The 27,081-nt window shown below is 33.3% G+C and overlaps 1 protein-coding gene across 1 annotated transcript in view; it reads right to left on the minus strand.

The window, feature by feature from the left end:
- The window catches only part of LOC131843098 (voltage-dependent calcium channel type D subunit alpha-1-like), a 71,889-nt gene that overhangs the window by 30,539 nt on the left and 14,269 nt on the right, over nt 1-27,081 (minus strand). Inside the window, exons 2-15 of the mRNA XM_059191693.1 lie at nt 14,901-15,109; nt 13,202-13,307; nt 12,332-12,471; nt 11,625-11,731; nt 9,705-9,857; nt 9,070-9,263; nt 7,211-7,314; nt 6,425-6,597; nt 5,201-5,307; nt 4,216-4,331; nt 3,298-3,400; nt 2,402-2,553; nt 1,706-1,916; nt 794-914 (exon numbers count right to left, since the gene is read on the minus strand). Of these exons, the coding sequence (XP_059047676.1) occupies nt 794-914; nt 1,706-1,916; nt 2,402-2,553; nt 3,298-3,400; nt 4,216-4,331; nt 5,201-5,307; nt 6,425-6,597; nt 7,211-7,314; nt 9,070-9,263; nt 9,705-9,857; nt 11,625-11,731; nt 12,332-12,471; nt 13,202-13,307; nt 14,901-15,103 (1,990 nt within the window). The 5' untranslated portion in view covers nt 15,104-15,109. The remainder of the gene's footprint in view (nt 1-793; nt 915-1,705; nt 1,917-2,401; nt 2,554-3,297; nt 3,401-4,215; nt 4,332-5,200; nt 5,308-6,424; nt 6,598-7,210; nt 7,315-9,069; nt 9,264-9,704; nt 9,858-11,624; nt 11,732-12,331; nt 12,472-13,201; nt 13,308-14,900; nt 15,110-27,081) is intronic.

Consider the following 27,081-nt stretch of genomic DNA (forward strand, 5'->3'; position numbering starts at 1 on the left):
TCACTTGTGTATCCGTATGGATATTATTATTATTTATGTATTAATTTGTTAAATTTTTATTTCATTATGTTGTGGTATGGTTATCTAGCACGTGTGACTAGGTACGCCTGCGTAGGTACAAACTGAAAACCAGCGCTGGACGCCCATCAGTCCAGCAATAGCTGAGTTTGTATTGCCAATCATATTGTTGGAATTACCCTTAAATAAATTCAAAAATCATATTAAATATGTATGAATGAAGTGTGCATGGCAATGTTGTAATTTTCATTTAATTTTAGACATAGACACCTATATAAATTACATTGTAAATAAACTGGCTTTAAAAAAAAAACTAATTCAATTGAGTTTCTTGCCAGTTCTTCTCAATTGGATCTATATACCGAACTGGACGGTAGGGAAAAAAAATAAAATTAGAATGTAAAAATTTGACGTTCATAAGCGGCTAAAATGTCCTACATGAATAAATAATTTATTGAATTATTTATTGTAACTATACTGATATTGGCAATAAATGGATTTATTATTATTATATTGCAACTGAATGTACAGTTACAACGATTATTAAAAAGAGCAATACGCAAGTTGCTTAATAGTTCATCTTGTTAAGATAGCTAGAATGAGCGGTAGATTAAAAAAATAGTATGACTATTCAAACTACTAAATTGAATAAATAATTTTCTATTTTATTATGTTAGGAATACAGTACAAAATGCTATTTTGGTCTATGGTTTGCAGAGACAAAAGGATGTGAATTAGACCAATTCCCCATAGCCTTTGATGTATAAAAGGATACAATTACCACAGACGAAGATAACAATGAAGTATATAGAGGCCAACATGCCTGGACTTCCGGCGCCGCCGTATGCATTGATACCTTCGTACATTACCACGTTCCAATCTTCGCCTGTTAGAATCTAAAAGGGGACAATGTTATGAAAATATTAGAAGGACAACTGTTTGGAGGAAGGATAATTGCACTAGTAAAGAGGACAATTGCACTAGAAAAGATTGTTAGTAATGTGTACTGATGACCCCATTACTACCCCATTACAAATGTAACATGTAGAGCCCCACGCGGTCCCCCTGGACACCATCATGACAAATTCCTGGTGAATTGGTCATGATGGACTTACTGGTCATCTTATCATCCTCCACTGGTGCCCCACCAGAATAAACCGTTAGCGCAGGTGGGTGCAATATTCCATTATTATTAAAAAAAAGCTTACGTAATAACAACAAACTGGTTTACCTAATGATACAAATGCCATTTGACGAAAGTTATTTGTTTTATGTTAATTGCGTAAAGTTTTACAACAAATTGAAATGCCTGTTCTCAACCTGCCAGAAAAAAGATTCAAATTTCTTATAAAACTTTTCTTTGTAAAAAAGCTTATTATAAAATTGAAGAGTTTATAAATGTTAATAATGTTTCTGTAAAGAAATTCTAACTTAAAATTCATAGCGCGGACAATATTATCTGATTACACAAAGATTGTGTGCGTAGCGGTTTCTTTGTTGATTGTAGCATGCCTAATCCTTGTTATTGTATTAACTTCGAACAAAATTTATTTAAAAAGCAAAACACAAGGTTCTTCCTCATTCTTCTTGTTAAGCCTGCGTTCCGAATGTGTGGTAGAATAAAACTATGACTGTTAAAAAGTGCACATATTACTTTATTTTAATAAAGATTATTTCTATTTCATACCTGAAACATGGTAAGCACGGCCTGCCAAAATGTATCGAAGTTATGCCTCTCCTTCACTTCTTCTGGCTTATAGTCAAATCTGCCGCCAAAAACTTGCATTCCGAGTAGAGCAAAAATCATGATGAAAAGGAAGAGAAGTAGGAGAAGAGAGAAGATGGACTGGATAGAGTTGAGGAGAGATGCAACAAGGTTGGATAAAGATCGCCAGTATCTGAAATATGAATGCTATCATTTAATACATTAGTAGTAAAATTCCAGTCTAGTAACGTATAACCAGCCCAGGGTGATCTAGCGGTTGAGCGTACCGCTTTACTTCCGATGGTCATGGGTCCGATTCCTCGCAAGGTACAAATTTTTCCATTAATGAGTATGATTGTTCGTATCGGTCTGGGAGTTTCCTATGTATAACATCTTTAAAATATAAAAAAAATTTATCTATGTATTTAAGAGCAATACGTAAGTTTCTTGCTCATTCTCCTTGTGATAAGTCTGTGTTCCGAATGAGTTGGAGAATTAAAAAAATATGACTATTAAAACGTGCTTGTATTGAGTTTATTTGAATACAAAATATTTCTATTTCTATTTATATCAGTTGTCTAGTATCCATAACACAAGCACTGCTTAGGACTATATGACGCTGTGTGAATTGTCCAGTGCTATTGTTAAGATTATATAAAAAAGTAACTGAAAACTTACTTAGTAACTTTGAAGACTCTTAACAACCGGACACATCTAAGCACGGAGATACCCAACTGAGGGATGGTGTCCGTTAGAGTGAGAGCCAATTCCACTATGGAACACACCATGACGAAGCAGTCGAAGCGATTGAACAGAGAGACAAAATAACCCTGAAAGAGTAAATCAAATCAAATCAAATCAAAATTAAAATATCTTTATTCATGTAGATATATTAAAAACTTATGATACGTCAAATCTACCGTCAGTTCAGAGCGCATTCGAACTAAGAACTCACAAGAAACTCAACTCAGAATATTACATTGTTCAATATTTTCATGCATTTTAATCAAATCAAATTAAAATTAAATTATCTATATTCATGTAGGTTTATTACAGACTCTTATGATATGTCAAATCTACAGTCAGATCGGAGTCTAAGAACTGATAAGAGATTCAACTCAGAAAAATAAAATGTATGTATGTAATAAAATGTAATGTATAGTAAGTGTAACTACAACCAAATACTACCTAATCAAAATGAGGCTGGTCTTGTATTGATATGACAAGGGCACTCCGTCGGTCGGTCCGTCCGTAGAAATATGTTGTATATACAACATATTATACACTTTATTTTTATATACTTTTGTTTTTTACTACGATGATGGCAATCAAGCATACGGCCCATCTGATGGTAAATGGTTACCGTAGCCTATGAACGCCTGAAACACCAGGGGTATCACTTGCGCGTTGCCGACCCTTAATAAACCTTAATATATTTGTATGTATCTGTGTATATATGTATATAAAAGATTTAATACAGTTTAAACTGCTATAAATGTCATTGTTTCTTCAGTGAATTTGTGTTTTATTCTTTAGTGAATGTATTCTGTTTTAAATAAATAAATAAAAATTACCTGAAATCCTAAAGCATACATCTTCACTAACATCTCCATAGTAAAAAGTACGACGAATAAATAATTTGCATAGCTTTGGAAATCGTCTAGCCAGTCTGGTTGTCTGTAAACATAATAATAATAATAAATAACCATTCCTTGTATTTTTGTATACATACAAATATATAAAGATGTCTGTATGTATTTCATAATTAACAGTTTTTCAATAAATGCACATGAAAGTAAACTATTATTTATGAAAATTTTGTCGGTCTGTTTGTTCTTGGCAATTACTGAAATGACTGGACCCATTTTCACAGTATTTTCATTCGTAGATTGTTTATAAGACGTAACTTCGAATACTTTTATTCTAGATTTTTTTTGGGTAATTTCTCGCAGACAATATTGGGAATAACAGCTAGTATATAAATATAAATTACGCTGAACATTCTACACCGATAATGATGATTCTTGATGATGAGTTTAATATTTTGTTCCAAATCTATTAGATATCATAGCAAACAAATCGGTATTTTTTTTACATATTACTGTACTATATGGATCCCACATTTCATTTGGGTCATATCTTATTTTTTTTTTAATATTTTAACAAACAAACATACAAAACAAAATAAATATTTACTCTCTATATTAATAGCACTAATAAATAAATACTCAAAGAATTAATGAAAATAAATATAGACATAAAATAAATAAAAATAGTAATAATAATAATAATAATAATTCTTTAAGTAAAGTAATACCACAGATAATATAATATTAAATAGTAATACTAAAAGAAATAAATTGTATTATTATATTTGAGTATTTATTTATTACTGTACTTAATAATCTGTATTAATATAGAGAGTAAATATTTATTTTGTTTTGCATGTTTGTTTGTTAAAATATTTAAAAAATACTACTATATAAACTTACTTAAAATGTTCAGTGGCCAGTACTAGTGTGTTTAAAAAAACTAATACAATGATTGCCCAATAAAACGATTGAGATTTCACTGCTTTCCTGCAAGCTCTACGCATACGTCTGTTCACCTGAAACAGTTTTATATAATCTGTTAACATTATTAGTAACTTTGTGATTGTTTTTTGACATAACTGCCCCACAACGCTTTCTGTATACCTAAAGGTTAGCTGGTGGAGAATGCCATACGGCATTAAGCTCGCCTTTGTACAAGTTATATTGTTCATTAAAGAATACAAAAAAACATTATTAGCACATATGTAGTCTTGTTTATGATGCGGGACAATTCACACAGCGCCATCTAGTCCCAAGCCAAACAGAACTTGTGTTATGGGTACTATAGAACTGATATATACATAGATACATTTTTTTGGAAATTTAAAATTGAAATTTAGTCTTTAAAGTTAAGTCTTTAGAGTGGATTTTCTAAAGTTTATATTTTTTTAGTTATTCCACTATTAAGTTTATTCGCTAGTATATATGTACATATATATAATATCACATATAGTAAGATGTGCGATACACTAGGTACTATTAATAATAATAATTATAATCTCAGAACAATTCACACAGCGCCAACTATACCCAAGTTAAGCTAGCTAAAGTTTGTGTTATGGGTACTAGATCACTGATACAAATAAATAGATATATTTTTTCATAAATACGTACATATTATACATAGAAAACACATAGACCGATAAAAACAATCATACTCATGAATACAAATGTTTGTCCTGTGCGATAAATCGAACCTGCGACCATCGGACTTAAAGCGGTGTGCTAAACAGCTAGACCACCGCGGCTGTCGAAAATATGTAATATATATCTATATAATATGTATATATTCACCATCGTTATTCCAGATGTGATAGTCAGAGACGTTAACAAGCATTAACTAAATCAAAACTAATATTAAATAGTGCGGGACCTAATATGTTACCTTGTCGAACCTCTTGCAGTATACTTTACAAGTAGTGGTATGAGCTTGATCGCCGTTCATGTTAACGTTAGTTTGAGATCCATCATTGCTTTTTAAATCTGTTTTACCTGTAATAATGAATAATGGCATAAATAATATACATTATTGCGATGGTGGCCAAAAAGAATTATGGCCCCTGTGATGGTAAGATGTTACCGTAGCCTATGGATGACTAAAACACAGGGTTACAGATCCTTAAGTAACCAATATACCCTTCTTGAAAAACCCCATGCTGTAGTCTTTCGAGAAAATAATAATAATAATCTCAGGACAATTCACACAGCGCCATCTAGACCCAAGTTAAGCTAGCTAAAGCTTGTGTTATGGGTACTAGATAACTGATACAAATACATAGATTTTTTTTTTGTAATTACATACATATTATATATAGAAAACACCCAGACCGATACCAACAATCATACTCATGAATACAAATGTTTATGCCGTGCGAGGAATCGAACCCGCGACCATCGGTCGTAAAGCGGTGTACTAGACCGCTGGACCACCGAGGTCGTCATCAAAATGAGGTAGTTCATTCCACAATGTAAATGTACGCGGGAAGAAGCTCCTCTGAAACCACACTGTCCGAGACCACTTAGATTCTAGCATGTGGGGATGAATTACCTTTCAATGGCGAGCGGTGCGATGGTAAAAGGTAGTCGTGGGCATTATTTCAGACAGTTCATTACAATACAGTTCGTTATATATTGGATAGAACACACAGAGCGGTGCGAAATCTCGTTTCAAGCTAAGTAGTTCGATACCACCAGAGAGATCAAGATCATCGACAATTCTGATAATACGTTTCTCAACCGAGTCAAATATAAAGTATTTTTTATTCTTTACCAACTAACCCGTGTAACTTTGTCAATTTTCTTCCCGTTTTTGGAACAATTTTTCATTGCTGCTACACTTTTATTAATGGTAGCGTCATGTTATATTGCCTATAATAGCCTTCCTCAATAAAAAGTCTATCCTAGAAATAATTTTACAGTCCCAACAAATAGTCTAAATCAGCCTTCCCCATTTATTGGGGAATCGGCTATCTACAAAAATATTCTTTCAATTGAAACAAGTAGTTGAAGTTAACACTTAACATCATCACCATATATATAGTATAATAGTTAATATATAAGAAAACTGCATTGTTAATTACTTTTTTATATTTAAATAAACTTAACTCACCCTGTGAATCCTGATTTTCTTCTTTCTGCGCCTGGTCATTCTCTAAATCTAATTCTTCTGCGACTGTAATCCAGTTCAAGTAACCTTTAAGATCTTCTTCAAATTGCTGTCTTTCTCGAGACTTCTGGAAGTCACCGCGATTCTTTGCCTTTTCTCTTTCTTTCGAGAATTCACTAGAAATTAAGGCAAATTTAATCATTTAATATTTATTGTAAAAATCATAGGAATAATATTCAGTACGATAGTTTGTATTAGTCTGGGTGTTTTCATTATATGTATATCATCATCTGCTTCTTCTTTATCGCTTTATATGTTATATACATACATGAAATATATATACAGTTGTCTAGTACCCATAACATAAGTTCTGCTTATCTTGGGACTATTTGACGCTGTGTTAATTGTCCTGTCCTTTATTAAATATAGGTATCTGTTAACTAAAAATTCAATGTACTTTATGTGATGCTAGAATAATAAATTTATTACGACCCAAATATATAATTCTACGACCTCGGTTGTCTAGCAGTCTAGCACACCGCTTTACGACCGATGGTCACGGGTTCGATTCCTCGCACGGCACAAACAATTGTATTCATGAGTATGATTGTGTGTATCGGTCTGGGTGTTTTCTATGTATAATATGTATGTATTTACAAAAAAAAAATCTATGTATATGTATCAGTTATCTTGTACCCATAACACAAGCTTTAGCTAGCTTAACTTGTCTGGTCTAGATGGCGCTGTGTGAACTGTTCTGAGATTATTATTATTTTAATAAAATCTTACCCTGATAAAACACCGAGAATTAAGTTCATGACGAAAAAATTACCGAAGATCACCATCGATACAAAATAAATCCACGGCCAGGTGTTGCCTTTCACATCCGCTATCTGAAACAAAAATTCCAATAAAAATATATATTTTATCGAATTAGGTGTTATTTTGAGGAAGACAATTTCTTTACTTAATGGATTTAGATCATGTTGTTTAATTCAAAATATAATTGCTCTCAAATATCTAAACACTCTTCTTTTAAATATCTTTCACACAATTCAAGGGCGTCCCCTCCCTTTACATTCATCCACATTGTTGTTTAATTCAAAATATAATTTTCAAATTCAAAATATCTTTATTCATGTAAGTCTATTACAGACTCTTCTGATATTCGTCTACAATTAGCATGTAAGAGACAACTAATATTTCGTGTGGAAACTTGACCACCGTAACGACCTTTTCTAATAGTGATCAAATTCCGACCGTTATTGAGTCTACACCCATATTGCGATATGTGTTTCGCCTCTGAACGAGGAATCATCTGGCGTGAAATAGAGTTCGGATATAGCTTGGAGTCTAGTGTTGACTCTACGACGACCAAACTGAATCGCAGTTAAAGAATTGATTCTATTATAAAACCTACGAAAAGCAACTATTAAGTAGAAGAATAAAAAAAATACACATCTGTACAAGTAAATAAAATTGAAAGAAAGAACTGTACAATTGTAAATTTAAAGTAACATCTTTACACTAAATACATGAAAATATATATGGTGCTTACATAAAAAAATAAAATCATAATTTTTTGTCTGTTTCTTTGTTCTAATCTCGGAAAAGACTGTACCGATTTTGACAAGACTTTCACTCGCAGATAGTTAATACTATAAGAAGTAACTTAAGCTTCTTTTATTTAAGTATAATATGTTTTTCTACCCTTGATCAAGGCGAACATATTAGGAACTCAATAAAAATTAAATTTGGTAAGATCCCAAGTGATTTACCAATTATACGTACAGTAGAATCACGATTATCCGGACTCATTCTCTCTAATTATCAATTTAGATATTTGAGGGTTTATACAGAACTTAATGAGAGAGAAGATGAAAAAAAGACTGAAACTGGGGTTGTATGTCAAGTACATTCTCACGAAGAAGCTTTTAAAGCTCTAGATGTTGCTTTTAAGTGGTTTTATAGACAGGACGAATTGGATCCTGTACAGTTGTTACAACTGAAGCACATCAGGGTCTTGGCCGTAATGAAAAGATGTAATTCATCACGTCAAAGATCAATAACAAGTTCCAACCAAATATTTCCGTTTTCTATCATTATAGCTCGATTTTTTATATATGGTACTAGCTGTCCCGGCAAACGTTATTTTGCCATATAAATTATAACGCTATAAAAAATAGGGGTTGGTAATAGTAGGGTCAAAATTTAGGATTGTATGTATTTTTTAATGACACATAATAAAAAAAATAAAAATATTGCCCAAAAAATAAAAAAATAATGTTAGGGGTGGTAACCCTTACCACTTAAGGGTATGAAAAATAGATAGTAGCTGATTCTCAGACCTACTGAATATGCATATAAAATTTCATAAAAATCGGTCAAGCCGTTCAAGAGGAGTATGGTATGGTAACTAACATTGTGACACTAGAATTTTATATATACGATTATCTAAATAAAATCCATTACATAAAGAAAAATTTAAATTTAAATATTGTTTGATGTGCTTTGAATTCTGTTATCCGGATTTTCGATTATACGGAATACCCCTTGTTTTAATTGGTCCGGATAATCGGGATTCTACTGTATGACCGTGTCAAACAGGAAAAAATTAATTGCAATGCCAATATAATTATAATACTTACAGCATACATAATATCAGTCCACCCCTCGAGGGTAATACACTGGAAGACAGTGAGCATAGAGTAGCCGATGTTGTCGAAGTTCGTGATACCATCATTGGGACCCTCCCAGTGACCTCTACAGATGTACCCGTCATCACACTTGTAGCCGGTTTCCCCATCACTGTTGCAAGGTATTTGGGGGTCTATCATTTCATCTGGAAAAGATAATATTTATTATTTCAGTTAGTAGAAAGTAGTTTTATGTAAACATATATTTATAATTTTTATTTATATAAGATGGTCTTGATGGTCTAGCGGTTTAGCACACCGATATACTTCCGCTGGTCACGGGTTCGATTCCTTCATTCGCACGGTACAAATATTTGTATTGCTACTTACTCATTGTAATGTTTGGGACTAAATAACTGTGTGAATTGATCTGAGATGTTATTATTTATGAGTATGATTGCTTGTATTGGTCTGGCCAATACAAACAATCATACTCATTAATACAAGGTATCGCGTGAGGAATCGAACCCGCGACCATTGAATTTAAAGCGGTGTGTTAAACACCTAAACCACCGAGGCCTTCAAATATGACTTCTAAATCATAATAATAAATTGCTAATCAGAATATATTTAAAAAAAGGTAATACCTGTATCATTTCTGAAGCAGGTCTCGTGAAGAGCGCCAGAGAACAACTCCAGGCCGATGATCGCATAAATGATGATCACGAACAGCACTAAGAAAGCAATATGGAACAGCGGCACCATCGCCTTCAGAATTGAATTCAATACGATTTGTAAACCTAGAACATGTTATAACACTTATTTAGTATCCATAATGGTAATTTTAAAGTTTATATAAATTTTTGTGTATGTATATACTAGCTACTCGCCCCGGCTTCGCACAGGTGTACATGTATTACATATATAAACCTTCCTCTTGAATAATTCTATTTACTAAAAAAATCGCTTCAAAATCCGTTGTTTTAAAGATACATAGGGACGGACAGACAGCGACCGCGACTTTGTTTTATACTATATAATGATGTCAAGTAATTACTCCGAAATGATTGGACCGATTTAGATATTATGTGTGCATATTTCAATGGGTTCCTGGGCCATTTGAAAATATAGTTGGAGCCGATTGGAGTATACGTGTATATACATATACTAGCTGATACCGCAAACGCTGTTCTGTCATATAAATTAAAATCGCTATTAAAAAATAGGGGTTGGTAAGTAAATATAAAAACTTTTGTTTAAAAATAAACAAAAAATTTTAGGGGTTGACAACCCATATCACTTAGGATATGAAAAATAGATAGTAGTTGATTCTAGGACCTACTGAATATGCATTATAATTTCATAAAAATCGGAGCTGTTTCGGAGGAGTATGGTAAGTAACATTTTGACTAGAATAAGATATTTATGTGTACGTACGAATAGGAAAAAACAGTATATAATTTACATAATTATATACTGTTTTTTCCTATAGAATGAGAAGCAAGCTGGTGGTAAATGGTAAAGGTCGCCGATATACGTACATGAGCAGCATTTCATGAGTTACCACTCTTGTCACTGGTTACCATGTGATAGCCGTGGTTTCATAACTTGAGTTACCATTCGTCACTCAAGGTGCTATGAAACCGTACCTCGTAATTTTACTATCATATCTCCCCAAAATATAGCTACTAAAGAAAACAATTCAACGGCTGGAATAGATGAGTCACAGGTATCCTCAGATGTGCTATAAGTCTTATTAATGAAATTAGAATAGCGAGAAAGCTGATGGTAAATGGTAAAGGTAATACATAAGGTAAACAAATATGTATGTACATGAGCAGCATTAAGACCATGCCATTACCATGTGACGGCCGTGGTTTCAAGAGTTACCACTCTTAATGTCACTCACTCTGGTGTTATGAAACCGTACCTTGAAATTTTACTACCATATCTCACCAAAATATAGCTACCAAAGAAAACAATTCAACGGTTGGAATAGAGAAGTCATAGATTTACTCAGATTTGGTTTGTACAAAATATACATTCATCGCTTACAAAGTCGCTTACACTGTCTGCTCGCTTATATCTTTTATCATCCATCATCTTTTATCTATCTTTAGAATCTTTTAACTTTAATATAAGACAAAGCCGCTTCCGCTGTCTGCTCGCTTATACATATCTTTTATACTGCGCAACGGATTTTAATGCAATTCTTAGCAATAGATAGTGTGATTCCAGGGGACAGTTTGTATGTATAATCCATGCGAAGCCGGGACTTTTTTCTTTCTTTTTCTTATGCTGTTTGGGCTATTGTCAGATGCATGAACCTGTAGCACTTCGACCTATATAGATACATATATTGTGCTCGCCCTTTTCAAAGTTCGCTACCTAGTCCGTCAGAGACAAGAATTGTAGGATACTCTTAGGAGCGATGGTTTGTATCTCCTCAGGATAGAGTGTAAATTTTTCAAAGGTTTTCCTTTTGGTCATAACATGGATTTAAAAACCTAGAAGACAATTTAAAATAAAGAAGAATTGAAGGTAAATTATAAATACAGGTTACTAACTTGGCACACCGGAGACCAGTCTAAGTGGTCGTAGCACTCTAAATGCTCTCAATGCCTTCACATCAAACGCATCCTTGGAAATATACTGCAGCGCCTGACTCGCTATACTATTGAAGAGAAGAATGTATTTAAAGTACACAGAAAAAATATATGTAAATGTAGGGCATATCTATAAAAAAATATTTCTGACAATCTTACTTATATTATTAACGCGAAAGTTTGTTAAATTCCATAAACAAATATATATGAAAAATTATTATGAAAGTGAAAATTTATTAGTTATCACTTCCGGTATTTCGAGAGTGGTTTTAGCGATATTAAAAAAACCGCTAAAAGATATGTAGCAAAAAAAAAAACCTTTCATCAAGAATAGAAATAAAAATTGAAAATATTTTTGTCGTGGGCCGGATTTGAATTCACGACCGTTAGCTGCCCCAAGGGTCGTGAATCCAAAATCAAATGAATTGGGTCAAAAAAGAAAAATTAGGACATTTTACTCTATTTCATTTAATGAATTTTGATATTATATATTTAGCACTATTTCATTAATTTCCGTCCAGTTCAGTTTACAGATTCAATTGAGATGAACTGGCAAGAAACTCAATTGAATTTCTTTTTTTAAAACCATATTATTCACACGCTCGTCATTCAAGTAATCGTTTAGACTTGACTAAGCTTTGCTTAGTTGAAGAATCATTTCCACTTACCCAATAGTAACAATTGTAAAATCCAAACTGTTCCACGTATTCCTCAGGTACGCTCCCGGGTGGAAGAGAAAACCATAAGCTATGATCTTCATGAAACATTCCCCAGTGAAAATTACCATAAATATCCATTCCACTTTTTCCTGTAAAAACAAACAAATATTACTTCAACACACTAATCTCTCATTCTTTGCAACTTTCTAGAATATATTTAATCGGGGTTTAATATGAATATTATTTATATTTTATAGCAAACAAAAGTATGTAGCCGTGGTCAGCAAAGCTGTGAATATATTACAAAAAGTTATACTCTAATTATATTTTGTACTAGCTGTACTCGCGACTTCGTCCGCGTGGAATATAACTTTATTTTTCTAAAATAAAAGTAGCCTAAGTTACTCCTTATTACATCAGCTAGTTGACAACAAAAGTCCCGTCAAAATTGGTCCAGGCACTTCAGAGATTAGCCGGAACAAACAGTTATTTTAGTGTATGTACCGTATTTATATTCATATGTATGTAGTAAAAAACGATTCAGACACTCCAATTTTTCCCCTCCGATCGATCCCCCATCCAATTCAAACGGGGATCAAAATTACGACGGCCTGAGCCGAGGTACGAACCCCTAGTGGTGCCCTCAGACTAAAGTCGTATCCGTCAGGCAGGAGCTGGCCTTCAGCCGCTCCATAAGTCCTTCCGCGGGTTTGGAGTGCCATCTGCACTCGCCTCCTAACGTCCGGTGAAGCTGTAAAGGCCAGCTGCGGCCAACAGCATTAGAGTAGTCCGAAAAAAAAACTCCAATTTTATGTATATGTATAGATACATGTACACCCGTGCGAAGCCGGGGTAGATAGCTAGTTATTAATAACTTACCAGAATTTGATTAGTATTATTCGTATCCCCAAATGGATATGGCGTGAATACTGCTAAAGCTATACAATTTGCGAATATAGTTGTCAATATCATATATTCAAAAGGTCTGAAATGATTGCAATTAAAGAAATCATACTGGAAAGAATGAGTAAAAAGTTAACAAAAATAATCATGTCGATGGAACGGAAAAGATAAGAGATATATAATCTATAAGAGGGGACAATAACTGGCCACTGTGTCTTATAAACACCTGTACACAATAGATGCTACAGACAGCTTTGTCGAGGCTGCTTTGAAGCCGAAAAAACGGCCGCTCACGTAATCCTGGAGTGCGTACCAGTGGCCACATAAAGAAAACAAATCCTCAGAACGTTGAGGTCACTCCGTGAAGCCTGTGAAGACACTAGGAGACTTCTGTCCTTCTGAGAGAAGCTTGGCTGGCTACTTTGGTACTCTCGGCTCTACATGTACAACGGTCCAGATGAGGGGCTGATTGCGGAAAATAGAGTCCAATTTACATATATATTTCTTCAGTCAGATAAGAGATTCTAATTTTCATTAAATTGACAACATTAAGAAATGGTTATTATATAAATACTTTTACAATATACAAGAATATTTTCATCGACTACTACAATATTACTAGCGCTCAATTCAAGATGCTCGACAAACACGGATTCTTTCTTATAATTGTGTAATGTGAAAGGAAATTTAATTAAATTATTTTACGATTATAAATTGTTATTATTGTATATGATTTTATTTATCTGAGTCGGTGTTACGGAACTCTAGAGTTGTTAGAATGAATTACTTTTTTATATTTATTTGACATATCTTTAAAATGAATTTTATCTAGTTGTATATTGTTTTGCTTTTGTACCATCCATTTTCACATTCATTGTATTTGTTCTAAGATAAAAATAAATAATTTTCTATATATAGTTTTGTTTCGCCATCCTTATACCTAATCCTTCACACTCGGTATTACATTTTATTTTAACGTTTTATTATTTGGAATCATAATGATAATTATTAATAATTGTTATTTTTATAAATAACAAAATAATAATATAAATAACAATAATTTAAATTTTATTATTGCGATATTTTTATTATACATCGCTCACTTCTTCATGAGTGCAATCAATTTTCTTTACTATATAATACAACGCACGATCGTCACTCATAATATACATATATTTTCTATTATACAAGTATTTTTTTTACAATTTATCAATTGCCAGGATATCCATGAAAATAGACTTTGGTACTCAATAAAAAACTGAAATTAAATTAAATAACAAAACACAATATTTCTTTCATAAACAATTGTTCAGCAGTGGACGTCTTCCGGTCTGAAATGATGATGATGATGAATTGAAACAACAAGCTGCAACTGAGGTAACATCACAATATTTTTATATCCCACGATCGTCGTTAATAATATATATTTTTTTATAATACAAGTACTTTTTTTGTAATTTATCAATTGCTAGGAACTACTCCATGAACATGAAATGAAATTAAATAACAAAACACAATATTTCTTTCATAAATAATTGTTCAGCAGTGGACATCTTCCGGTCTGAAATGATGATGATGATGATGATGATGAATTGAAACAACAAGATGCAATGAGGTACCCTCGCAAACAACATTTTACAGTCAACATATGAAGAAACGCTTTTAAAAAGGATACTTCCATTCAACAATATCATAACACAATTTTCTAAACGGATTTGTGAGTGTTAAACACATCAAACTCCTCTTGGGGCGTTCAGGCTGCGGCTTGCCCCTCGGCCGCGCCTGCTTGCGTGGGGCTGCGGCCGCTTGTGCTGGGTCCGCAGTACTGTCCGCCCCGGGGGTCGTAGCCCCCGCCAGTTGAGCTTGCTCGGTCGCCATTTTAATCTGCAAAAACATTTAAAATTAAGATTTTACTAAAGATAACACATCCTGTATCTATACATCTATACATGTAAATAAAATTGGAGTGTCTGTTTATAACATTGAAATAATCGTTTTTTACTAAATGGCTGGACCGTTTTTGACAGGACTTTTTTGGGTAGGTAGCTGATGGAATAAGGAGTAACTTAGGCTACTTTTATTTTAGAAAAAATCTTTTATTTTAGTAAAATAAAGTTATTATCCACGCGGACGAAGTCGTGAATACAGCTATATATAATCTGAATGTCTCCTTTTTTTCCTTTTCTAGTATGTATGCCTGATCTAGTGACCACATTATACTATAACATTTTCTAGGTTTGCTGGAAGAAATCCCTTCTTACACTACATTTACTTTATTACCGTTATTTCTTTCCTATGTGTGTGTACAATAAAGAATAAAGAAAATCATATTTCTTGACGGTCTCAGTGGTCTAGTTAGTTAGCACGCTGCCTTACCTCCGATGATCGCGGGCTCGATTCCTCGCACGGTACAAATATTTATATTTATATATATGATTGTTTGTATCCGTTCAGATATTTTCTATATTATCGGGTATTTAATACATATATATATATTATGTATGTATTAACAAAGAAAATGTATTTAAGCATATCTATCAGATCTCTATTAACCATAATACAAGCTCTGCTCAGCTTGGGACTATATTTACCAGGGATATTATCGGAAGTTTTTTTTCTACAAATGGCCTATATTATCAATACTTTATAAATTAATATACGTGTGAAATAATAATCAAATATAAATACCTAAATATATATAACTCAAAGGTTACTGACATAGTGATCTATCAACGCACAGCCCAAACTACTGGACGGATCGGGCTGAAATTTGGCATGCAGGTACAAAGGCGGCATCCGCTAAGAAAAGATTTTGATTAATTCTATCCCCAAGGGGATAAAATAGGGGATGAAAGTTTGTCAATTTTAAACCGATCGGGTTGAGACTTTGCATGCATAAAGCTACTATGACGTAGGCATCCCCTAAGAAAGGATTTTGATAAATTCCACCCCTAAGGGGATAAATAAACGCGAGCGAGGCCGCGGGCAAGAGCTAGTAAATTATATGTATGGTCATAGCACTGACGACCGAATTCTGTTATGGTAACACCGATACACCAACCCCTAAAATAAAGCATGTGCTATACCACCAGATCACCACAGTCATTAATATCATACCAATTATCCTAATTCCACTTTCTAATCTCTTTCTAGGCAGTAAAAGAGTGATTCAAAGGAGTAAAAAGTAAGAGAAAAAAGTCATCATTGCCTTGCCTTTATCCCATTATTTGGGGTCGGCGCAGTATGTCATTCTCTTCCACTGCTCTCTATCGGTCGTCATATCTGAACATACTCTTCTTTTATTCATATCATCTTTCACACAATCCATCCATCTTTTCTTAGGGCGTCCCCTCCCTTTACATCCATTCACATTCATAATATACACTTTCCATAAGACATGTTCCTCATTCCTCCACATAACATGTCCATACCAGCTCAATCTGTTACCTCGCAACTTTTCTATAACCGGCGCAACTTTCAAACTTCCTCGTATATACACATTCCTTATTCTGTCATTCCTGGTAACCCCACACATGCATCTTAACATTCGCATTTCTGCCACATGCACACGCCTTTCGTCCATCCCCTTTACGGCCCAACATTCTGATCCATACAAAATGACAGGTCTTATGATAGATTTATATACTTTACCCTTTAGTTTTTAAGTAAGAGAAAAAAGTAGCAAAAGAAAATACTCAATAGACTTATTTAGTATTTTGTTTTGCTACTGTTTATTAAGTATTGTAAGAAAACAAACTGTAATATAGTAAATAAAAAAAATGTAAAAATAAGAAAACAGGATAAGGTGCAAAATATAAGTCGTGATAAACGTATATTTAAAAATTATGTGTCACGTTGTTTGTCCTATGACGATGGACTCCTAAACTATTGAACTGATTGCAAAATTGCACATTGTGTGCATTTGTGACAAATTGAATGATAGGATAGCTTACATCTTAATTTATTGTCGCAATATTATTTTATTTAAAAACCGTAGCCAACAAATAGCAACGCGTGGCCGGGTTTACTAGTATGTAATAAAGAATTAGTTTGTATGAACAACTTATAGGACTGGAAATGGATATTGGGGGCGATAAATGATATTTAAAGTGGCAAGAGCTCCACCGACAAGAGCGTAGCTCTTAAATTATGAATAATCATCATCATCATCATCGCAGCCCGGAAGACGTCCACTGCTGGACATAGGCCTCCCCCAAAGATCTCCACGACGATCGGTCCTGCGCTGCTCGCATCCAATGCCTTCCAAATTATGAATGAATGAATGAAATGATATTTAAAAAAAAATCTCTTTCTAAAACCGAAACTCGTTTACAAACTGCTTGGTGGCTGAATCCACGCAGACTTTTCACAAAGTCTTCAACGGTATATGAATATTTCAATAACATTTACAACAATAGTATAATAAAATAATCATTGAAACAACGCCAAAACACACAGAGTCAAGTCACAAAAGAGTAGCGTTTACGTCTGTCGTAAACTACACGACGGCAGTCCGTAAAATGAACACATTAACATATTATTATTGGATCGAGTAAATTGATATGTGGGTAGCTATAAGAACAGTGCTCTCAAAATAGCAATGACCATTTTTATTTTTCTGATCTGAGGGCTTAGAAGTAGCGTGCTCTATGAATATGGTGCTTACACTTGTAATATTTCTGCCAACACCCGAGATCCTACCATTATTTGCACCGACAACAACTAACGTATCTCTGCACAACTCATGGTTGACTGGTAGAAAATGCCATTAAGTGTTAAGTCCGCCATATGTACTCTTTACTTGTGTATGATTGCATAATATTTTTTTTAATTGCATGCATTAAAAAAAATCTACAAAAGGCTGTTGTCTTAGATACATGTGCAATAGTCCGTCGCTTCTTAAATGCCACAGAATGAACCATCCAGCAAAATAAAGTAATGAGAGACTTGGCATGTCCCGTCCTCGGTACTAGCACAGATAACATAACATTACATGATACAAGGCACCAGCTTAAGCTGTGAAAAAGGTAATAATAATAATAATAATAATAATAATCTCAGGACAATTCACAAAACTTGTGTTATGGGTACTAGATAACTGATACATATACATAGATTTTTTTTTGTAAATACATACATATTATACATAGAAAACACCCAGACCGATACAAACAATCATACTTATGAATACAAATGTTTGTGCTGTGCGAGGAATCGAAACTGCGACCATCGGTCATAAAGCGGTATGCTAGACCGCTAGACCACCGAGGTCGTCTAAATAAATAAATAAAACAGTAGCTCTCTAGATAACATAGATTTAAGTTCAGTGTAAAGTCAGTCTACGTTACGTACACTGAACGATCCGATCGATCCATCCGATCGATCCCCCCTCCAATTCAAACGGGGATCGAAATTACGACAGCCTGAGCCGAGGTTCGAACCCCTAGTGGTGCCCTCAGACTAAAGTCGTATCCGTCATGCAGGAGTTGGCCTTCAACCGCTCCATAAGTCCTTCCGCGGGTTTGCCATCTGCACTCGCCCCATAACGTCCGGTGAAGCTGCAAAGGCCAGCTGCGGCCAACAGCATTAGAGTAGTCCGAAAAAAAAAGTGTCAACCTACAACAATATGTACTATTAGTCGAAGGTCAGACAGTTTGTCAGTCTATCTGTTGTGAAATTTGTTATTGTGTACACTGAACATCGCACCGTCTCCACATAAATTTTCTTTGTCAGTTGTCCTTCCTTGATTGTTTTGTTCCTTTGTACTTAGAACCAATATTTTTTGTTATATTAATAATACCAATATTATTTATTGTATTTGTACATTATAATTAATAAATATTTATTATTATTTATTTGTAATATTATACTTTTAAATTCAAATTCAAAATCATTTATTCATGTAGGACATTTTTACCGCTTATGAACGTAATTTTTTTACATTATAATTTTAATTTTTTCCCTACCGTCCAGTTCGGTATATAGATCCAATTAAGAAGAACTGGCAAGAAACTCAATTGAATTACTTTTTTTTTAAGAGCCAGTTTATTTACAATGTATATTTATATAGGTACTGTTATTTTGATTACATTATATAGTACATTTTACTATTCTATTAGAACTCTACTTATTATCTATTTTACTCCTCCTAAATGTCGTCTAAAAATTTCATTAAATTTGTCGCTTTTCTACTCTGTTAATATTTTTTATATTACATACAGATTTGGAGCAATAATGAGTTAATATCTAAAATAGACTAGATAGAATCGCCATCGACAGGGAATTCATCCCCACACGCTGGAACCTAAGTGGTCTCGGACAGTGCGGTTTCAGAGGAGCTTCCTCCCGCGTACACTTAGATTGTGGAATGAACTACCTGCCGAGGTTTTCTCGAGAGACTACAGCATGGGGTTTTTCAAGAAGGGTATATTAAGGTTTTCTTAAGGGTCGGCAACGCGTATGTGACACCCCCGGTGTTTCAGGCCTCCATAGGTTACGGTACCCGTTTACCATCAAATGGACCGTATGCTGGTTTGCCACCTAAGTGGTATAAAAAAAAAATAGAAAATATAGATTTTGAGAAGTACCCGTTAAGTACCAGCAGTTAAAGCTGCTAAATAAAGCACTCTAGTAACAGTTAACACGGGTATAAACTGTGAATACAAAGTTGCGTCCTTGTTAGTTTATTTCCATGTCATAAAGCGGTAAATAACTCATAAATGATTTATGAATATTTCAATAACGAGATTTGCGTTTTTATTGAGGCGATATAAACATTATATTATGTATATATCTAACAAGATAAACGATAAATACTATATTGAGTTAGTAATTTAAAAAGAATGTACCAGTTGAGTTTTGTAGCAGTTTTTTTTAATGAAATTGATATGCTTGTTGGCCATAGTCATTGTAAAAGAAAAAAAAGTGGCTAGCTAGCCACATTGGACAGAAATCTTTATTCTTTATAATCTTTATTCAAATAAATTTAATATCACTTTTGAATAGTCATATCATTTTATTCCTATCATTCAATTGGAACGCAGACTCTTGACAAGAAGAATAAGGGAAAAACTTTCGTGTTAAAATTAAAAATTTTAAGGATGTTGTGCTAGGTTAGGTCACCCAACGGACTGCGTGTGCTCATCTACCCTCTTACCATAATCATTTTACCATTAACTACCCTCATTATTAAATAGTTTAAAACAAAGTCGCTGTCGCCATCTGTCCGTCCCTATGAAAGTTTAAATCTTTAAAACTACACAACGGATTTAGAAGCGGGTTTTTTTTAATAGATAGAGTGATTCTAGAGGAGGTTTATATTTTTTTTTATATAACACAGGGGACAAACGAGCATGCGGCTCACCTGATGGTAAGTGATTACCGCCGCCCATGAGCACCCGCAACACCAGGGAAATTGCAAGTACGTTATCGGCCTTTTAAAAAGGAATAAGCTCTTTTCTTGAAGGTTTCAATATCGTATCGGTTCGGAAATACCATTGCTGGAAGGTGATTCCACAATGTGGTTGTGCGAGGCAAAAAGTTTCTAGAAAACCGCACTGTGGAAGATCGCCATTCCTCCAGATGATCACGATGGCTTCGCACGGGTGTACATATATTGTATATACTATACAATACATGTACACCCGTGCGAAGCTGGAGCGAGTAGCTAGTATACGAATAAAGTTTATATTTAACTTTGTAACCTACTTTTAAATTCTTAGTGTATTAAATTAAATATGCATTGTAACAAAACCGTACAGTTATCATTTTGGTTCATATGGATGAGTTTATTCTATTAACCAGTTCTTGGCTGTTTGTATGACCTTCACCTTTGAATCCTCGCCAAAGATATTATTGATTTTGATAACACTGTCAAGTGCCAAATAGTATTCGTGGAGAAATTATAATTCATCCTTTTGTTATATACAAACTGGTTAAATTGAAACAGCCTCTACATGTATGTTACAGGAAAGGAACTTTAACCAAAGTATACTTTGTACAAAGTCGTCTTTATGGGTATCTCTATTTTTTTTTTACGGACTATTGAAAGTGAGAGTTATTTCTCTTATCTGAGAAATGACGAACGATTACTTAGATAATTTATGACTTAATAATTAAAATATAACAAACGTCACTTCCCTTCAACAGCTCGTGGTCAAGTCACGCAAAACCAACCACTCCCCATAACATACCTTATTCACGACAGATATACTGACGGTGTGATTGACAGGAGACTGACAGTGTCTATTGTCGTAGAATGACACTATCAACGTACGTATGACATGACACAAGGCTATCGAGATTACAAAATGGAAGAGAAAAAAATATTACGACCACAAATAAAGATGAAAAAGCAGATGATGATGATGATGGGATGATGAATGGAAGATAAAAAAATATTACGCAACAGCTGGCCTATACAGCTTCACATAAAATAAATGGGATAATGAAAAAGCAAATGATGATGATGATGGTGGTGATGATGATGATGATGATTATTATTATGAAGATGATATTATTATTATCGGTCTGGATGTTTTCTATGTATAATATGTATGTATCAGTTGTCTAGTACCCATAACACAAGCTAGAGCTTCAGCTATCTTAACTTGGGTCTAGATGGCGCTGTGTGAATTGTTTATTCAAAAAAGCGCGTAACTAACTTTCTGAACCGAACCCCTTTTTAAGAATATGCAGTCGCTATATCTGTCATTATTCATAAATGATTTATGAATATTTCAATAACGAAATTTGTGTTTTTATTGAGGCGATATAAACGCGTATATATCTAACAAGATAAACGACAAATACTATAAGTTAGTAATTTAAAAAGAATGTACCAGTTGAGGTTCGTAGCAGTTTTTTTTAATGAAATTGATAAGAAGTCATTGTAAAAGAAAACTTTCTGAACCGATTACCCCTTTTTAAGAAGAAGGGTAGTAGTTTCATTCCTTTCCTTTATCTGTCATTACACTACAATAATACAAAGTAGTGGAACATATATACTTAAAATAGTTTTAGAAAATATCATAATTAATTAGCATTTCCTTGTAGATATTGTATCATTATTACATTTTTATAATATAAATAAGTTATGAAATAAACACGAATGTCTCTAATATAACTAATTGTAAGATGGCGCTGTATAGTCAGTACAATACTTGATAGTTTCCTATTTAATCATTTCATAATGATAATATATAGACATATAAATTATTTCTTACATACAAGACATAAGTAAATCGACGCATAAATTGGTAATTTTTTATTTTCACACCATTTGTATTGTAGAATTTCTTCGGTATTGTAGTTTTCCTGCATAAATTTAAATACGACAGGCTGTGTTGTAGGGTCGATGGTATTACACCTACGCAGGAGATCACCAGAGGGAAATAGAAATAGAAATAGAAAATCATTTATTCAAATAAACTTACATTGAAGCACTTTTGAATAGTCATAATTTTTTTTTTATTTTAATCTACCGCTCATTCGGAATGCTGTCTCATCACAAGAAGAACAAGCAAGAAACTTGTGTGTTGCTCTTTTAAATAATTTATTCTTACTTACAATTTAAGTTTAAGTGTGTGAATACAAACCACCGATTAGCACTAATTCAATGAAATAATAAAATAGAAAAAACATTCAATATACAACAACTGGTTAAACAATTAATAAGAGAAAATAAGTCATAGTGATTAGAGCAGACCAGTTTCACGAGTATGACGGATGAGCCAGCCACCACTGCGCTCGACCATATTTTAGGGAACCCAATGACCCGGCCCACCACGCCGCTACAAGTCTGGACATTTTAGTGAGCATGACTACTCAAAACACCAGACCACGTCATAGCTACTCACAATTGCCATCTGATGGTTATATTATTCACATTTCACATCAATACAAAAACCGCTACGCTTTCATATTTCTAAAATAATTAAATCAAGAAAGCAATGAGATAAACAAATTATAACGTTGTATGCTAATAAACTAATTATTTACTTGACTAATTATTATTGTTATTTTATATGCATCAAATAAAATTATTTTCTTTCATTCTAGCTAGCCGTTTCTGACATAAGCATACTCAACGCACAGGTAAAAGACCTAAGAACTATTTCATAAGATAAAAATGTACAGTCAGTTACATAATAAATAGAGTACAACATTTTTCACCAACTTACTAAGTGTCATAAAATTATATTTAAAAATGTACAGTTAGTTACATAAAAAATACAATACAACTTTTTTCGCCAATTACTGTGTCATAAAATAAAAAATTTTGTCAGGTACTTAAAAAATACAATAAAACATTTTTAACAAACTTAGTGGCATAAATATTAATGGTATAAAAATTACAACATTTTTCAGCAACTTTCTCAGTGACATAAAATTAAAAATGTACAGTTAGTTACATAAAAATACAATAAATCATTTTTCATCAACTTACTCAGTGGCATAAAATAAAAAATGTACAGTTAGTTACATAAAAATACAATACAACATTTTTCACCACACTTACTACTTGGTCTTTTTGGCGGTCTGTTAATGAAGCCACAGTCGTTATCTCTTATCGGATAAATCGATGGTTCGTTAATTAACGAAACTCATTACTTAGAATCCAAATGAATGGTTATGAAACCATCGTTAGACATAACTTTGACGGCCTCAGTGGTCTGGCGGTTAGCACGCCGCGCCGCTTTAATTCAAATTGTCGCGGGTTCAATTTCAATTTTTTATGATTGTTTGTATTGACTGAGTGTTTTCTGTGTTTATTATGTTACATACATACAAAAAAATGTATATAATCATTTATATTAGTTGTCTAGTACCAATAATACAAGCTCTGCTTAGCTTGGGACTAGATGGCGCTGTGTGAATTGTCCAGAAACATTATAGATTTTTTTCATTTTACCAGTTTTCGGCTTAACTTTTTACGACTACATTGTATGATACGTATCAATCTAATCAAATCAAATCTAATCAAAATATCTTTGTTAATGTAGGTATATTACAAACACTTATAATATATCAAAATCTACCGTCAGTTCTGAGTGAAATCGAGCTAAGAAGAACTGACAAATACCTGGGCTCTTATTCTTTTCAAATGTATGCATGTTTACAAAAATCCAGATTCATTTTTTAATTCAAATTGGGCAGAGTAGCCACCAGCATATGCTGTTGCAATGTTGTCAAAAGGAAATATATAAAGTCTAATCCAGCGTTTCCCAACCTTTATAGGGCCATGCCCCACCTTAGCCTTTCTAAAATACTTATACCCTCAGATAACTTGTACAATTTATAACATTAAAAATTTTAATTGTTCACTTAAGAATCGTAAATAATAGGTTATAGGAAGAAATCACTACGAAATTGTTAATGAATTTCCAAATCATATAATGAAAAATTGATATACACATTCGAATTCATTTTAATAATATAATAATAATAATAATAATAATTTATAAAGGGAGATATAATAAATATATATATATGTAATAATAATAATTTATTTATTTGCTTGCTACATGGTAGTTTCGGATCTTATTAACTAATAAAAGAACATGATATGCATGTACTTTTATTAGTTAATAAAAATGTATGCAAATATTCAAATTAAATCATATTCAATTTAATATAAAATTATGTCATTACATTACGAATACCCATAAATATATTTAAATATCTATGATAATTAATTAATGTCAATATTTATAGTTATTAATAAAAATTATATAATGTCATCTATTTTGCATGTAAAATAATCTTTCACTGAGTAAAAACACTTATTTATCAGCCATTTCATTAATTTGTCTTTGAACCATTTTAAACAAAGATTTGTAATTGTAGTTGGTAATTTATTATATATATTTATGCAACTGGTTTAACTATTACTGTGATACAAACGTGTTCTAATTTTAGGTAACACAAGTTTTCCACGTGATCTCTCACAGAAAATTTATAGAAGTCATAACTTTTTTATAAATCAGATATGAATAGAGATATTTTAACGTTTAAAAAAGGCAGCATTCAAGTATGTACATTGAACGGACCGTGAGTATCTTTAATTGGCGAAACAGTGGCGAACATGGTAATAAAGAGTTAATTTTCGAATTGTCCCCTTTAAAAATCGAATTGCCCCCCTGTGAGTCTGTTGACCCCACGTTGAGAAACACTGGTCTAATCAGTGGCCGTAACCAGAATACATATACAACTATACACATACATACATATGACGGCTTCATTACGAAACCACTATTAAAAACTAATAATATCAAATCACTTTTGCAGATCGCAGCTACAAAACAGCGGGGAATCTATCGATCGCCATTCCTACATGGTACACATATTAAGCACAAGATTCTTTCATGATTTTCAGGCATAATATACATTCTCAGACATAATATTATGTTTATGCGCAGCAGGGAGTAAATTGTATATAAAATGGATTAAGGTGGAATGGCCACGATGCATAATTTCCCGCAATACCTAACGAAATACAAAATAATAAAACAAAGTAATTAATTGACTTAATAATGTCCTTCTTAGACTCCTGTTTTTTTTGTTTATCGTTGTACTCCTGCATGAGGGTCGAAAGGGGGTAAATGGCCTTCGGTAAAAATCACGAAAATACTTTTTTTGTCAAACGCGCGATATCAAAAGCTAAAAGCGACGTGCAGCTTCACCTCGATTTTTCTAGAACAAAGTTAGATTATACTTTGAAACTATGTTTAAAAATAATAATCTAAAAAAATTTACACTAACTTGCCTGTTTTCATAATATAAATAAAATTGTTGTATCATTTATTTATATCATACAGGGCGTAAATTGTATATGTATGCATTTAACGTTATTTAAAAGAGATGTATTTCGTTTGATCTTGTCTACAAACTGCAATGAAAATCGTTGCAAAATGGGGATGAATTCCCTATACAATAAAATAAATAGTAATTTCCATGTGGCCGTACCGCCGCGATCTGTTCTACGGTACCGCCTTATCAACTCATGTGTACCGTGATGCCGTCGTGTCTATTTTCCGTCGAGATATCGCTTTGCTGATGTTATTTTAATGACATCTTACCATTTCTTTATTTAGAAATTGATGATCTTGATGGCTTCGTGCGTGTCTTAATAAATTTAGGACGATCGCAGGTTCGATCCTCGCAAATATAACGATAGTAATTATGGGTATGATTGTTTGTATTAACTATATTGAATGGATGATGAGAATGGATTTTGATGAAATTTTACAATAATATAGCTTATGCATCAAATTAACACATAGGCTATGTTTTTTATGACAATTAACGCGGGTAAAACCGCGGGCTCAGTTAGTTATAAATAAATAGATGTCCTTGGACAATTAACACAATGCCATCTAGTCTCACGGTAAGCAAATCTTATGTTATGGGTACTAGACAACTGATATAAACACTTAGATATTTTTTTGTAAATACATCGATACAGTATGTATATAGAGGGGGGAAAGGGGATTGTTAGTAATGTGGATTGATGATCTTATTGCCAGCAATGTACCATGTCAGGTTGACCTCCACGCGGTTCCCCCTCAAAACCATCATGATAAATTACTGGTGAATTTATCATGCTAACTGACCTGACATCTTGCTCATCTTATCCTCCACTGGTGCCCCGCCAGCGTAGATTGTTAACGCAGGGACCGTATCATTATCATCCATAAAAAAAATATATATATATACATAAAAAACAACCAGACCAATACAAACAATCATACTCACGAATATAAATGTTTGTGCCGTGCGAGGAATCAAACCCGCGACCATCGGAAGGAAAGCGGTGTGGTCAACCGCTAGACCACCGGGGCTTTCAAGATTAATCA

Source organism: Achroia grisella, unplaced genomic scaffold, assembly GCF_030625045.1.
Source record: "Achroia grisella isolate CSIRO2021 unplaced genomic scaffold, CSIRO_AGI_Agris_v1 utg2786, whole genome shotgun sequence".
NCBI lineage: Eukaryota > Metazoa > Arthropoda > Insecta > Lepidoptera > Pyralidae > Achroia > Achroia grisella.